We start from the raw sequence: 16,684 nt of genomic DNA, 5'->3' as shown, positions 1-16,684 counted from the left end.
TAATTTTATTGGGTGATTTATTTTATCAGGTGATGATTTCTGCGCACTACAGTATGCAATTAATTTTTATAATTTTGGAAATTTTATTTAAAATTTTAGACCGGAACTTTATAGGTCGTTCTAGAACTTTTGATTTTAATTTAAATAGGCTTTGGAAGTATTTTGAATAACATAACTTAGAAATTCTTTTCTTGAATTTTTCATTTTTTATTTCGTCTTTTGAACTTGGGAAAAATACATTATTTCACAATAATCACTCTATTGCAAAGGCCTAATATTATCAAAATAAAAAATTATTATCATAATAAATTTCTTGAATATTATTTTATAAATCGAGTAGTTACCTGTTAGAAGTTATAACGAAAAAATTTTTATTACCCTTAAATAATTCTTGCAAAATTTCTTTTTGATAAATTTTCATTGTAAAGTTCATTAACTTTCCCTAATTTATCTCTGAAGGATTTATGATGAATTTTTAGGCGTTGTATTGTATTAAACTAATTAAGCAATTGTATTTGATAAGTTTTCTCTTACAAAGAAATAATGTAATTTAAATAGATAAATAATTATTCTATTTTGAAATTTGATACTATTACGTAAAGCAAATTAAATAAAAATTAAATATTAGAGAGTACTCACGATACTTGGGCACTTGGCCATATGGATATATGGATGGTTGAATCGGTTAAGCCTTTATTTTTACTTTATATAAATAGTATAAAATAAAGAATATACCCTAAAACAATATTATAACAATAATCAATAAATAACGTAAATTATTATTTTTTTTTTCAAGGGCCGCGTGATAACTTTATTGATAAATTATTTCATATAAAACAAAATATCTCTATTCTTCAGTCCGATCAACGAGATGTGGCCGATGAAATAATATTTTTTCCTAATTTCCAGCATTTACTGAGGGATCAAAGATATCCAAATTTTGTATAATCAAGTGTAAAATATAAATAAAATTTCAAAGTAAGAATAAAAAAAACAAGGAAAAAAAATAAAAATAAAAATTCTATAACAGATAAGAACGAAAGATAAAATAAATTAAATTAACTAAAACAACTATATCAATAAATTAAATAAGGGACGTAATATGATTTTGCAGGATCGCTAATATTGCTAATTTGTGAAATCGTAGATCTACATATATCTCCGTTTCGAAATTTTGTAGAGTAAAAACTTCTGTGAAAAATATACCAACTGATGTACTGAAAATTAATGAAATAAATATATTTTTGAAAAAAGCCTAGTCTATCAAGAAAAAAATCTTTCTAATACTCCCAGAGAACGGATACAAATGTCGAGTTGTGCGTTATTCCTATCGAAGTATAATTATGTATTTTGTATTGTTAATAACAAATAATCATAATATAATGAAATAAAATAATTACCCATCAGATATCGATCCGTCAATGATCATTGAATGTTCTTCAAATTCCAAAGTATCTGATCCCTTATTTCCATTTTCTTTCAAATATTTATTTATAAAACTTTCGTCTGGAAAATCCGGATCTGTTTCACAGCCAACAAAGACGAACCATTTGTTTTTTCCGATGATGGATATCTAATTATGAAATAAAACATGGTTTATATAGCTGATTTTCGACCATTTTTTCAGTTTAAGGGTTAAGTGATTCGATAAACGTTCTTTATATAAATACCGTAAATTCAGAAAGTAAGCACCCCCGAAGGTAAGCACCCTTACCAGAATTATTACAATTTTGGCCTACATTATGATGAGCTTGGCCGAAATTATGTGCATGCTTACTTTCGGGACTTTACGGTACTTCAAGAGGCTACTTTTTGAACAAAAATTATTATTGTGAAAGGACTTACCCTCCAACCCACAATAAGAAGTAATGGTAAGTTATTCTTACGCTTGTCATCAATTTCATAGGTAACAATCCCGCAAGCTTTTTCAATTGTTGACTTGGACCTTCTATAGTACGTTATATGTGACATATTGAGCAAACAACTTATAATAAGAAAAATAACAAACAGGATACTTACATAAATCCCATTTCTCTGCGATTTATTGTTATGGGTAACGGTGTAATTAATTTATTCCCAATATGTTTTCCATGATGTAACGTATCCCTTGATTGAGTATTATTAATATTAATTGTTATCCTGTTAACCAAGTTGTTTTGAACAAAATTATTAATAGCTGATAATGGTATCGGTGGAATATTCATGGCTTATTTTAATAAAAGTTACATAATAAAAATGATAGACGGTAAAAATAGAAAATAGAATGAAAAGACTATCTTGAAATTGGGTAAATTATGAACGAGATTTGTGAATTTGCAACGGCAAAAAAATTAGTAACCACAAGAGAAAAGGAAAAATATTAAGAAAGTTCACTAGCATTAGCGTTAGATATATATACTTACAAATGGTCTAGAAAATATATTTTTAGGTGCACATCTGTTTGTGTTTAATGATTGGCTATATACATGTTTGCACGCAGATGATTTCTTATTAAAAAATTATCATGCATATCTGTTTGTGCCTCTTGGGAAAAAGACAATGATTGGCTATATATATGTTTACAAAAGGAAAGCATAGGTGTTACTATATACATGTTTGCGTTACAAAAAGAAAAGGCGCCACATAGGTGTTACTGGTGTCACAGGTGTTTCTATATTTGGCGATTATTATTTTTGTAATTTTGTACAGTAAAATCAATATCTTCATTATAAGGTTGAGTTCGTCTGTCTGGGTAGTTACAGGGGAGCCAGTAGTTCTTTTTAATTTGTATTATTTGTATCAATGGGGTTTGTACTATTTACTTTTACTTTAATAAATTGACTTACAATCTTATTGTAAAAAAAAAAAAAAAATCAATATCTTCATTATATTTTATATGTATAAATCATTTTTATACAACAATAGCTAAAAAAAAATAGGATCATCTTTGATCTTACCTAGTGATGGGATTTTTTAAATTTTAAGTTAATAATCTTACTTAATAATTTATTAATAAATACTTATTAATTGGTCTGCGATTTTTTTTATTAATCTATGTAAATTATCATATATTAATAAGTAATTATTAAGTAGTTAATAAATCATTTAATAATTATTAAAAATGATGATTGGCTGAAAAAAATCACATGAACCGATAATCAAAGTTTCCAAATTTTAATCGCATATTCAGTATTCTGTATTCGCGTTCATGATTTACTTTATACTTTATTCAACTAACCGAAATGTCACCAAAAAAGAAACAAGACAGAAAAAAAACCCAGTTTGGCTTCGCTTTATTGAAGGTCCATTGCCTTATAGCTCTCACCATGAAGCACAGTATAGATATCGTTTCAGAAAAATGAGTGGTGTACCTTTTAATATGTTAAAACATCTCAAAGAAGAATGCTCTAATATTAGTAAAAAATTTTGTAATATTCTTTATGACTTAGATAATATAAATAATAAGACAAAAAATAATAAACGTTCCCGTGTTGAAGCTGAATTAAGTGACGATAGTAATGGTTAATTATAAATTTTGTCAACTTTGTACGTTAAAAAAAGAGGTTATGCGATCTCCTTAAAAATTGACTAATCAGAATTTTTAGAATTGAAATAATTTTTAAATCCCATCACTAATCTTATCAGAATTTTTACTTTGTATGTATGGTTTTTTTTATATTATGTATGATAGTATGATTTAAATTTTTTATTACATAAAATAACACATAATTATGATGATTCGAAGTTGATCAACGGTTACACAGAAGACAATTACACAATAAATTAATTAATTATACTTTCCCTAATTTTTTATCAATTCGAGATTTATTTTTTTTTTTTAAAAAAAAAATTCTTTATAAATATTTTATTACATAAATATAAATAAATTTCACATTAATTAAAATAATTATATCAATTAAAATATTAAATAATTAATAAAATGGAAATAGTACTCTCAGATGTAAAAGAAATTATCGAAGCTTTAGAATTAGCTAATTTAGTAAAGAAAAAGGATTAGAATTATAATGTAGGCAAAAAATCCTATATATTTATTATTTTTTATAGGTAATTTAGTATTTTGTAGCTTCAATTTTTTTCGCCTAAGTTCTGCGAGATAATTAAAAAAAATTTAAAAAATTTAAAATTTAATAAAGAACATGAAAAGCTTAAATATGATTGTATTTATAATTTATTTATTTAAAGATAAATGCATATAAATAATGACATTGCTAATATAAGTGTATAAGAAATAAAAATATTCATTTAAATTTTTATTTTCATATTTAAAAGAAGGAGCGAGCGCCATTGCATAAGACTTCAAGGGATTGAAAAAGTGTATGGCGATGCTGGTAAAAAAGTATGATATGTGTGATTTTTTTCACTACATACGCACAATTTTCTATATTTAGCAATAAAAGTAGCACGTACGATTTAAAATCATACGTACTAACAAAAAACGCAAACTACATACTATTTTACAAAATCATACTATACTAAGAGCAGATACACCGCAAATTTGAACAGACGTTTGAAAATTTTAATTTTTCCCATCGTAGAATCATGTGATAGAAAATATTTCAATTACATAATATTTCGTAACATTATTGATCCGATTAATTTATATACTGTATTTGTAATGTAATGATTTAACGTTTTATTTATTATATATTTGTCATAAATATCTCTTTTAATCTTTACTGCTTTGAAGAAGAAAAATAATGAATATTGATAATATATCCGATGTTGAAGACTTTCCAATTGAATTGGTAAATCCTGAATTTGAACAGGTTTAAATAATTATTATGACTTTATGAGTCAATTTTATTATTATAGAGCTGAATATTATTAAAGAAATAGAAATTTATAAGCTTATTATCTTCAAAGAGTAAAATTAATATATTTATATTTGAATTTTTCTAACTATCACCGGTGACTGAAATTATGACGATCAACCAGCATTAAAAAATATAGTGCCGGTAAAAATTGATAATTCTGGCCAACGGTGATGATCACCCCCAAGTAAAAATCTTTATATTTTTTGACATAAAATATTTTATTAAAAAACAAAACATGTACGAAAATTCAAAATTGTACGAAAATTCAAAGTCGTACGAAAATTTTTAAAGCATTCGTACGTTCTAGTATAAAAAAATTTATCTGTTAGAAACGTACGTACGAACAAAAAGGATTAACGTCTGTCCGAATTTGCATTACCGTACAGTACTACTTTACTTAATACCTAAAATTGTCAGTGTATTGCATTCATTTAATGTGTATCAGAGGTACTATACTTGCCGCCCATTTAAAATCCCCTCCCATCCCCTCCCCTCCCCTCCCCTCCCATCCCATATCCCATCCCATCCCAAATCCCAATCCCAAATCCCATCCCAAATCCCAAATACTTGTGTAACATTTCTCCCATTGGCCAATTATCACGTGACGTTACACTAACTTCCAAAAAGGAAATTTTGCCTCCCGCAAAAAATGGGCGGATTTGGTTTCACAAGTATTCCAAAAAAGGAAATTTCTATGCCGATCACATAATTCCGGCCGTAATATTTTAGTTTTCGAAGTCTAATGTTAATTCAGGTCAGAATTTAGTTTAAATCCTTATCCTACATACCCCAATTTTTAAGAGATTTACCGATCAGATTTTAATGAAATTTATATCATTGGATTTGTCTCGATGCAAGGAATTTAATGGCAGTGAAATTATATTCACAACATTAATATTGACTAAGTTATTATAAAAAATGTATTTTATAATATATATTATTAAATAACATGTATAAAGCAAGCAATAATTGGTTACTTTTAATATAAAAAGTTTTTAAAATATATTTATTCAATTTATTATTTTATATCTTTTATTACAATTTAACTTTGAATTAACTTAAACCTATCTATTAATTCATCAAAAAAAGTTTGATTATTTATTTCTAATATATATAATTTGATAGATAGTATTATTATTATTGCATAAATATTTAATAAAATAATATTTACAAACCAGGAATTAATTAACTGTTAATCTAAAAAAACAATATCAGCAGATATCATCAAAATTATTAATTCAAATAAAATAATCAATATATTACTGAATACTAACTGCTAACATGTTACTTTCAAATAATATATAGTATAAAAATACATTTTTTATAATAAATCAGTCAATATTAATTTTAGAAATATGATTTCACTACCATTTAATTCCTTGCATCAAGACGAATCCAAAGATATAAATTTCATTAAAATCTGATCAGTAAATCTCTTAAAAATTGGGTTTGTAGGATAAGGATTTAAACCTTTATAATTTGTAATTCCGGCCGGAGTTAAAATATAAACTTCGTAAATCTGTTCAGGATCTTAATTTTGCTCATATTCTGGTAATGGATGCAATGCTGGCCAGAATTATATGATCGGCGTAAAAATTTCCTTTTTCGGAATACTTGTGAAACCAAAATCTCTCAATTTTTGCGGGAAGCAAAATTTCCTTTTTTGGAAATTTGTGTAATATCACGTGATAATTGACCAATGAGATTATTTGGGATAAGGGATGGGATAAGGGATATGGGATATGGGTGGGATTGGGATTTGGGATTGGGATGGGATTTTGGCAAATGGGAGGGGATTTTGGCAAAAGGGATGGGATATGGGATGGGATGGGATAGGGGATTCTCCCATCCCATTTAATATGGGTGGCAAGTATAAGAGGTACGGTTTTTAAAAAATGTATGTGTGTAACATGACATACTTTCTATAAAAAGAATATAAATCATTCATTTTATGATATGTGGTGTTTGAACGGTGAGGTTACGGCGTAGTTGTATTAAAATCTTGAAATTTCCTATTCCTGATAGACCATGAGCTCAGTTAGTATAAATCTATTGTATTATTATTTATTGGTCAGTCTGTTAAGATCATGCTGATTTTGACGGACTGATATTTTTTGTTAATGGCTAAGTAATATTTTTTTTTATTGTTAAATATGACTATAAATTAATTCTTTAATAAGTTTATACTTTTTAATACTCTTACAATAATAATTACTGTACATGATCTTGCGTGATTGACGCAATATCTATTATATATGCTTTTTTTATTTTTATTTTTAATATATAGACAGAATCGGAACCACTAGCCACTGCTATTAGTACGAATTACAAAAACGTAGCAAACTAAACTAAAGCAAAGTAAATTCAACCCCCAAGGAACTGGATAGGAGTAGTCCTGCCTAGTTATTCACGAGAAACCCTAGGCATAGCCGGATTAACCACCAACAAGAGACGCCGAAAAAAAAATAGGAGGGAAACAATATAAGTATCTAAATTATAATTACGAGAAATTAAAGAAAAAGAAGAAAAAAACTCTTATGTCTATTGTAAAAAGATTGTCGATCATGACAATCATGAATATAACTAACTCCAGCCACCCACATGCAAATAATTGGATGTAATAAGGATGACCAATGTGGAATAATGATTATTAATTCTTAAATAGTTGATGCGCAGACGTTCATCATTTCGATGCTGATGGAGGAAGTGAAAGACCGGAAGACCCTTACTACCTTAAGTTTCAAAGGGTCACACGACACTCAGTTATTTATTTTTATCACAGTTCCTAGTTAAAATTCGTGATTTTTTGAAAAAATAGGTAAAAAGTCTATCAATAATAAAAGATCTATTATGATTGGTCAAATAGGTATATTGAAAGGCTTTATGGTACGGAACCATGATATAAATAAGTTATTTCACGGAGTCACTGTGGGAATATGAAAACAGAAACTTATCACATGATTATTATACGTAAATGATGATTTGTTTGATTTTGTATCTGTATCTCGGTTTGTTTTTCCAGTTCTTTTCCCTTCTTTCCTCCTCTTCTATTACAAAGGCCTAAATAAAAATATTATTGTTATTGTCCGGAGCGTAGCGAAGGACTATTTATTGTACGGAATTAGATAAATTTCTAGTACCGGTTTAACCTATGTATTTTCCTTATGTCACTATAATTTAGCCCCCTTTTATGTTTTGTATCACATTTGTTGTAACGCGTTATTTTTAGCAACACATTTTGTAACACTTTGTCACATTTTTGTAAATTATTGTTAATATTTAAGCGGATTAAGTGACGGTTTCCGTTTCCTAGTTATTATTCTAGTTTGTTTATAATAAATTTCTTGAATTTTATTTTATAAATCGAGTAGTTACTGTTAGAAGTTATAACGAGAAATTTTATCACTCTTTTAGATGTTATACTGTAATTAATTGAGTAATAAGTTTTCTCTATTATGAACGTACAAAGAAATAATGATAATTAATTACTATTTTTAAATTTGTTACTATTAAAGCTATAAATTAATAATTGCAAATTTAAATAAAAATTAAATATTATAGATAAAACGAAAAATTGAATTTGTATGAATACTCTTAAGCTAAAATCTGTCTTAAAATGGGGAATGATGATACTTGGTCATATGGATATATGAATGGTTGAATCAGTTGAGCCTTTATTTTTACTTTATATATGGTAAATAATATAAAGAATATACCCTTTCAGCGAAATGTATAAAACAATATTATATTAATAATCAATAAATAACGTAAATTATTATTACTATTATTTTTTTAAGGGTGTTATATAGTGTTGGTCTCCGTAAATAGTTGTAAGTCCAAAAGTCAAGTAAATATAATGGTTGTAAATCATAATTACCATCTTTCAATAATGTAGTATTTACAGCCAATTTACAGCTTACGTTTATAATATTACAACTGCTAAAAGTTGTAATTCAATATATAATAATTGCTACTTACGGCAACCAACCTTAGTGTTATAACTTTATTGATAAATTATTTTATATAAAACAAAATTTCTCTATTCTTTCAGTTTTACCCACCCGATCAATGAGTTGTGGCCGATGAAATAAAATTTCTTTCAAATTTCTAGCATTTACAGAGGGATTAAATATATTCAAATTTTGTATAATTAAGTGTAAAATATAAATAAAATTTCAAAGTAAGAATAAAAAAAAACTAGGAAAAAAAATAAAAATAAAAATTCTATAACAGATAAGAACGAAAGATAAAATAAAATAAATTAACTAAAACAACTATATCAATAAATTATATAAGGAAAAATGACTTTGCAGGTAATATCGCTAATTTGTGAAAATCGTAGATCTACATATAGTATATCTCCGTTTCAAAATTTTGTGGAGTAAAAAATTCCGTGAAAAATATACCGAAAACTGACGTACTGAAAATCAATGAAATAAATATATTTTTGAAAACAAAAACCTGTCAAGAAAAAATTCTATCTAATAATCCCAACCCTTCAGAACGGATATATATGTTGAGTTGTGCATTATTCCTATATTTATTATGTATTTATTTTGATTGTTAGTGATAAGTAAAGCTTAATGATTATCATAATATAATTACCCATCAGATATCGATCTTTCAATGTTCATTGAATGTTCCTCAAATTCCAAAGTATTTGATCCCTTATTTCCATTTTCTTTCAAATATTTATTTATAGAACTTTTGTCTTCGCCTGGGAAATTTGGATCTGTTTCACAGCCAATAAAGATGAACCACTTGTTTTTTCCAGTAAGGGATATCTAATTATGAAATAAAACATGGTTTATATAGTAGCTGATTTTTAACCATTTCTTCAGTTAAAGGGTCAAGAACGTTTTTTATATAAATACCGTAAAATCCCTAAAGCAAGCACCCCAAAAGTAAGCACCCCTTACCAGAATTATTACAATTTTGGCCTACATTATGATGAGCTTGGCTGGCATTATGTGCATGCTTACTTTCGGAACTTTACGGTACTTCAAGAGGCTACTTTGAAACAAAAATTATTATTGCGAAAGGACTTACCCTCCAACCCACAATAAGAAGTAATGGTAAGTTATTCTTACACTTGTCATCAATTTCATAGGTAACAATCCCGCAAGCTTTTTCAATTGTTGACTTGGACCTTCTATAGTATGTCAAATGTGGCATATTGATAAACAACTTATAATGAGAAAAATAACAAACAGGATACTTACATAAATCCCATTTCTCTGCGATTTATTGTTACGGGTAACGGTGTAATTAATTTATTCCCAATATGCTTTCCATGATGAAATGTATTCCTAGATTGAGTATTATTAATATTAATTGTTATCCTGTTAACCAAGTTGTTTTGAACAAAATTATTAATAGCCGATAATGGTATCGGTGGAATATTCATGGCTTATTTTAATAAAAGTTACGTAATAAAAATGATAGATGGTAAAAATAGAAAATAGAATGAATGGCTATCTTGAAATTGGGTAAATTATGACGAGATCCGTGAATTTGCAACAGCAAAAAAAATTAGTAAGAAAGGAAAAAATATTAAGAATGTAGGGATTTCATATACTGTTATATACCTTACATGCAGATCATTTCTATACCCGTAATCGAAATTTGTGTCACAAGTAGATTATGATATAACTTTTGATATGCACCGTGCATTTCTACACTTTTGGATATAGGTGTGATAAAAAAAAAGTCACCTGCTAGATTTCTTTGTTTTTTCTTGGTCTCATACCCATTTTTGGAAAGTATACCTAGTCAATCTTCCCACAAAAAAAGCTCAGGCACGTGATCCGTGATTTGGCTGTGTTTGATGCGATATAAATAAATTTTTTTTTTCTCACTTATGTAACGTTAGGCTCCAGTCATGTCTATATCTTAAAAATAAAAATAAAAATAAAAATATTTTTTTTCTCACGTCAAAATATTAACTCCTATAACTCCTATTTCTTTTTTTCATTTTTATCACATATTTTAAACAATAAATATCAATATTTTAGTTTGTTTTAGCAAGTATTAAAGTATTTATATATATTAATTTTAAATATTTTGTCGTTTTTAGTAGATATATGTTGTAATACTGAGAAATTTTAAAAACAAAGAAAAAAAAATTTTTATTTCATAAATATATAGAGTAAAAATTTTTCTATATTATTTACAGTATTATTCAATAAAGAAAATTTCAAAGTTTACACGGGGTGTTTGAACACGGGTCATATGAAATATAATGACACCAATGTCACACCTTTTACTTTTTCTATGCAATATATGTATTTTTGACTGCTCTGCAAGTTTACTTAAGGCATCAAAGGGGGTTTTGAATGCCGTTTTTGACTAATATATGAAAAACTGTCTTTGCCAATCATTTCCTAAATTTTTTCAAGAGCGATCGGCAAAATCAATTATTCATAGGCAAAGTCAAAACTGACATTCAAAAGCACCTTTGATTCCTTAGATAAACTTGTAGAGCAGGCAAAAATCCATTTATCTACTAATTTTGAAGTTTATACTATTAGTCAAAATGGCAATAATCACATGACCCGGGTTCAAACACCCCGTGTACAAATAGAAATTGCCTTCAATAAAATATAATAAAACTATTTAAAACTTAAAAAATTTATTTTATTTCTATTGATTTTTTTACTATAAAGTTACTTAAATATATTAAAAGTCTTTGAATTTTTTGCCAATTTTGATCTAGTACACTCCCCGGTGAAAAGTCTCTGACCACCCTAAAATCAATAATGCCAGGGTTTTTTAATAAAAAATTTTTCATTTATATTAAACTTTATAGTGAAAACCCCTAATTTGAAGTGTTTATTTGCTCAATTGTTAGTAAAATTTCGCAGAAATATTTAATTTTCATGGTGGTAAAAAATTTGACTTTTTAACCAGGACAGATACAACAAAACTGACGCCAGAACTTGATTCTTTGACATAAAAATAGCTTATGGGCCAAAAATCAGGACGATTGGATCAGCAGTTGTTAAGAAATCCACATCTGAAAATCATCAAAAATCGGTAAAAATGATGATTTACATATGAAATTCGTAAAAATTCATGGGTTTTAGAGGTGGATTTCTCAACAACTGCTGATCCAATCGTCCTAATTTTTGGCCCATAAGCTATTTTTATGTCAAAGAATCAAGTTCTGGCGTCAGTTTTGTTGTATCTGTCCTGGTTAAAAAGTCAAATTTTTTACCACTATGAAAATTAAATATTTCTGCGAAATTTTACTAACAATTGAGCAAATAAACACTTCAAATTAGGGTTTTTCACTATAAAGTTTAATATAAATGAAAAATTTTTTTATTAAAAAACCCTGGCATTATTGATTTTAGGTGGTCGGAGACTTTTCACCAGGGAGTGTACATACTGTATAGCTCTTTATTTAATGACTACGCTATAATTATTAATTGCCGGTCCGCCACTTAATGGTACAAAATGATTGGCAATCTATAATTAATTTCAACGGACTTTTATATATTAAATACTATTGCTCTGGAATGGTGTTTACACTATCTTAAAAACACGTCACAACAACATAAATACTTCAAAAATTTGCTAGAAAAAGGTATTACATTACCTGGGTGTGTTTTCCAAAACTGGTAGGATTAAGGTGTGCCAAAAAAAAAACTAAAAAAGAACAATAAAAATATATATATATTTTTTTTGTTATTTTATTAATTTGGTAAAGAAAATAATATATATTTTTTAATAGTGTTAAAAAACCTCGTAAAATTTGCAAAATTCATGTATAAAAAGTCTTATCTTAACTAAAATATAAAATGGAATGGTGACTTCCTCCAAGGTAAACTTGTTAAATTTTAAATCGAACGATGAAAAAATTTTTTTTTGTGGCTTATTCACGTTTAATGTTATTGATTGGTGAGTCATCGTTACATTTAAACGTGACCTTGTAGGACAAAATCGACATCAAAATATGCCAATTAACGTAATTCATATAAAATCTGCGCCGGATCTACAAATTAATTTTGTACCGTTAAGTGACAGACTGGCAATTAATATAGCTATCATAATAAAAAAAAATTTGGAGTAACATGTGCAGTGATTGATATGTACTGGCTCAGATCTGGACCGAAGTGACAATAGCCCAATTATGGAACCGAAACGGGTTTCAGGCTTGGCTCTACTCGACTCGGTTTTTTCAATAGTATCAGTTCGGAGCTGAACCGATTAACTGAATCAAGTCGTCCTATTCTATGACTCAGACCCTCTCAGACCTGACTTTTTTTTATATATATTTTGGGGTCTAGCGCCATACTGATCAAAAATCCTGGGTGGTTGCATCCAAGGTACTTTGGGATTTATGAACGACTACCCTGAAGTAAATTAGGGATTTATCCAAGGAACTACCCGGGAATTTTGATCAGTACGGCGCTTCATAGATTACGAAGCGATACTTCATTAGATGTGGAATGCTGATCAGAATTGTTAATTGTAGAAAATCGTACTGATAAAATATTATTATCCGGATCAATATTATACGAGTTAGAGTTTGCTCTTTTACTAATCAATCGCTCTTGTTATTCAACTGAAATAGGAATATTCTTCAAATCATATTACTGTCAGTACTGATTTTTCTGCAAGCGGTAACATTTTTTCAACGTCTCAGACATTAACGTTCATAATCATTACTCCAATCAGTAACAATCACCTCACCGCAGTATGGTTATTTGAAAAATTCTCTTCATTTGGTTCATTTAATATATAAGAATAGTAGTTACATTTACGGTTCCTAATAATCATTCTATTGATATTTTCACGGATGGAAAAGATGAATAACATTCTAGCCAAAAAGTATGTTAAACAATTGTCCCACAAAGTCATCTGATTTTCAGGATGTGCCTACTCGATCCGAAAATCTAGGATTTTCATCATACTGTCTTTTCAACATCAAAGTAATACTTATTTGAATTATTCTAATTTACTCAATTTCAGTAATAAAAATTATAATTTATATGTAAAATTTATAAAGACACTATATTTTTCATTTATTGGCTGATTCTTATTTTTTAACCCTATAAAAAATTTTTCGGAAAAATGATCACGTGTCTGAGTTTCTTCGGAATAAAAATTAGAAAAATGATCATTTACCGGAGCTTTTTCCAGATTTTTTTTTATAGGGTAAATTTTGTATTATGAATTTTAGCGAACTATTATATTTATAATTTCATTTCTACATTTTTTAAAAAAATTCTTTCTAAAAAAAGTGCGCAATAATAAAATTTGGAGGGTAATCCTAGCTTTTAATATCTGTAACAGATAATTAAAGCTATTAATTCCAGGGATGTTAGATTGCTTAAGCAGTTCGGCGAACTCGAATAACATCCCTAATTAATTCCCATATTTTTTTACACATTATTAATAAACGTCTTGTTTTACAAATCGTATAACTTTTTAGCTAATGTGTCACATGTATTTTTTCCCAATCCATAGTAAATGATTATATACTACTTAATATACATTATGTTCACACTGTATATTATAAATATTAATTTTAAGGAATTACTATATAATTTACTTTTTTTTTAATTCTTTTGTAATTTTTATTTTGTTTTAATAGAAATTAATAAATTAAAAAATAATTCCAGTCTTAAATAAGCCTTTAAGGAGTAACAACTATAAAAATTGGTTTCTCACTTCATATACTCAATTTTGAGATATTTTTATTTATAATTTTATAAATTCATGGATTGGACACGGATTTTGTTTTAAAATTTTTTTTTAAAAAATATACTGTTAATATTAGCATATAAATTTTTTTTTGTATATTCATAAAATTTGTTGGAAGGTAAAAGAATCAATTTTTTTATATTTGCTGTTCCTAATATTTCCCTACTAATAACTTCAAAAATAGGATTAATTCATGTCGCGGATGTTAATGTTAAGTTGTGCTTTATTCCTATGATCCTATCGATATACAATATGTGTTTTGAGTTACATAATAAAGATTTAATATGATGAATTAATGAATTATTGTATGTACTTTAATAAATTACCCATCATTTATTGATACGTCAATGCTGATTATACTTCAAATTCCAAAGTATTTTCTTCCATATTTCCACTTTTGTCTCCCTATAAAAAAATTGTATACGTTTTTTATAAAGTTTTTATACAATTTTTATTCCTTAGAAATAACGTATCATAAAAGGATACGGAAAAATGCACAATTCTGTATCACTAAAAATATGGTTTGGATACGGAATTTACATGGAATTCGTATGGAATTTACATGATTTGATCACTGATTTTATCATTAAATTTATACGATTTGGTCACTGAATTTACCATTTATATTACAGTTTATTATAGTTGTATTTACATAAATTTAGTTCTACTTTATTAAATTAAATAAAAAATAAAAATAAACAAAATACAAATACATTAAATACATTATTAAAATTCCCTTCCTTATCAAAACCACCTATTGCAACCAAAATTATCTATAATATGTTCGGGTTCATTCAGAGTCAAACAACCTAAAAAAAACAAAAAAATAGTAACATAAGAACGTCTAACTTAACTGGAAACCAAAACCTCCTTATATAGTACTATCTGCAATCGTCCAAGTCACCAAGGGTTAGTATCCCTACAAAAAAGAAAAAGAACTCCAGAATGTCTGACCTATATAAAAGAAAAGAATTATGAAACGTCTGATGAAAAAGAAACCAAAACAACCTACAAAAGAAAAAAAAATCCAGAATTGACCAACAAAAAAAAAAAAAAGAAGACTCTGAAGCAACAAAACTGAAACAACCTACAAAAAGAAAAGAATTTGAACTCAACTTACAAAAAAAAAAGAAAATTTGAACTGACCTAAAAAAAGAAAAAAATCCTAACCATACTACAAAAAGAAAAAGACTCCCAAACTGATCTACAAAAAAGAAAAAAGAAATTCCCAAAAAAAAATCTGCTGGACTATGAAAAAACGTATAAATAAAAAAGAAAAGGAAGTGAGTGGGGAATAAAAGAATAAATCAAAAAGAGGGGTGACGAAGTTAGGAAAGTTAAAAAAAATTTTTTAAAAAAGAAGGAAGAACGTTTTTTATAAAGAGGAAATAGAAAGAAGAATTTTTTTTAAAAAAAAAGGAAAGGGTGGTGAGTGGGGAATAAAAGAATAAAGTCAAAAAAAAAATTTTTTTTAAAGGAGTAACGAAAAAAAATTTTTTTTTAAAGGAAGAGTGACGGAAAAAAAATTTTTTTTTAAAGAGAGGTACAAAAAAAAAATTCTTTTTAAAGGGAGGTGACGAAGAAAGAAGAAAGAAAAATTTTTTTAAAATAAAAAAAAAACAAAATAACAAAAGACAAAAAATAACGAAAATAACAAAAATAAGACGAGAGAAAGGGAAGATCAGTGGGAAGATCAAAGTAAGGGTTTATATAAAAACAAAAAACGTATCATAACAAAATAATAAACAATCACGTGATCACGTGTTATGATACGTTATGATTGTAGCATTATGGCACGTCTGAAATGTGTGCCAGGTTAGCGGCGCAGCTGCAGCGCCACAGCCACAATCACGTGATATATCCAATCAGAAAACTTATGATCGTCGTGTCACACTGATAAACATATCTACATATCGCGCTAGATTTTTTCACTTTTTTCTCACACTTTCCCAAAATATTTTTTGATTTACTATTTACGATTATTAATAAAATTTAATAAATTTTAGATAATAAAAATTCGTTAAAATTTGTTAAAATTAGACAAAAATCCATCAAATTTCGTTAAATTCGTTAAAAATTCATTAAAATTCATTAAAATTCAATAAAATTTCCTTAAAATTCGTTAAATTTTAGATAAAAATTCATTAAAATTCGTTAAA

The 16,684-nt window shown here is 27.1% G+C and overlaps 3 protein-coding genes across 3 annotated transcripts; 1 reads left to right on the top strand and 2 right to left on the bottom strand.

Annotated features, from left to right (window-relative positions):
• Positions 1 to 1,263: 1,263 nt before the first annotated feature.
• On the bottom strand, positions 1,264 to 2,204 carry OCT59_013309 (uncharacterized protein; the record flags this gene model as incomplete). Its single annotated transcript, XM_025330844.2, has 4 exons — positions 1,264 to 1,327; positions 1,401 to 1,573; positions 1,846 to 1,948; positions 2,020 to 2,204. The coding sequence occupies 4 exons, from the start codon at positions 2,202 to 2,204 to the stop codon at positions 1,264 to 1,266; spliced, it is 525 nt and encodes a 174-aa protein (XP_025167687.2).
• Positions 2,205 to 3,187: 983 nt separating this feature from the next.
• On the top strand, positions 3,188 to 3,505 carry OCT59_013308 (uncharacterized protein; the record flags this gene model as incomplete). Its single annotated transcript, XM_066140725.1, has 1 exon — positions 3,188 to 3,505. One exon carries the CDS (start codon positions 3,188 to 3,190, stop codon positions 3,503 to 3,505), a length of 318 nt encoding a protein of 105 aa, XP_066001578.1.
• A 5,910-nt stretch (positions 3,506 to 9,415) lies between these two features.
• On the bottom strand, positions 9,416 to 10,221 carry OCT59_013307 (uncharacterized protein; the record flags this gene model as incomplete). The annotated part of the gene is made up of 3 exons (XM_025332749.2): positions 9,416 to 9,598; positions 9,864 to 9,966; positions 10,037 to 10,221. 3 exons carry the CDS (start codon positions 10,219 to 10,221, stop codon positions 9,416 to 9,418), a joined length of 471 nt encoding a protein of 156 aa, XP_025167685.2.
• Positions 10,222 to 16,684: the final 6,463 nt, after the last annotated feature.

Source organism: Rhizophagus irregularis, chromosome 20 (genome assembly GCF_026210795.1).
Source record: "Rhizophagus irregularis chromosome 20, complete sequence".
Classification (NCBI taxonomy): Eukaryota; Fungi; Glomeromycota; class Glomeromycetes; order Glomerales; family Glomeraceae; genus Rhizophagus; species Rhizophagus irregularis.
This window is presented reverse-complemented; position numbering and strand designations above follow the sequence as displayed.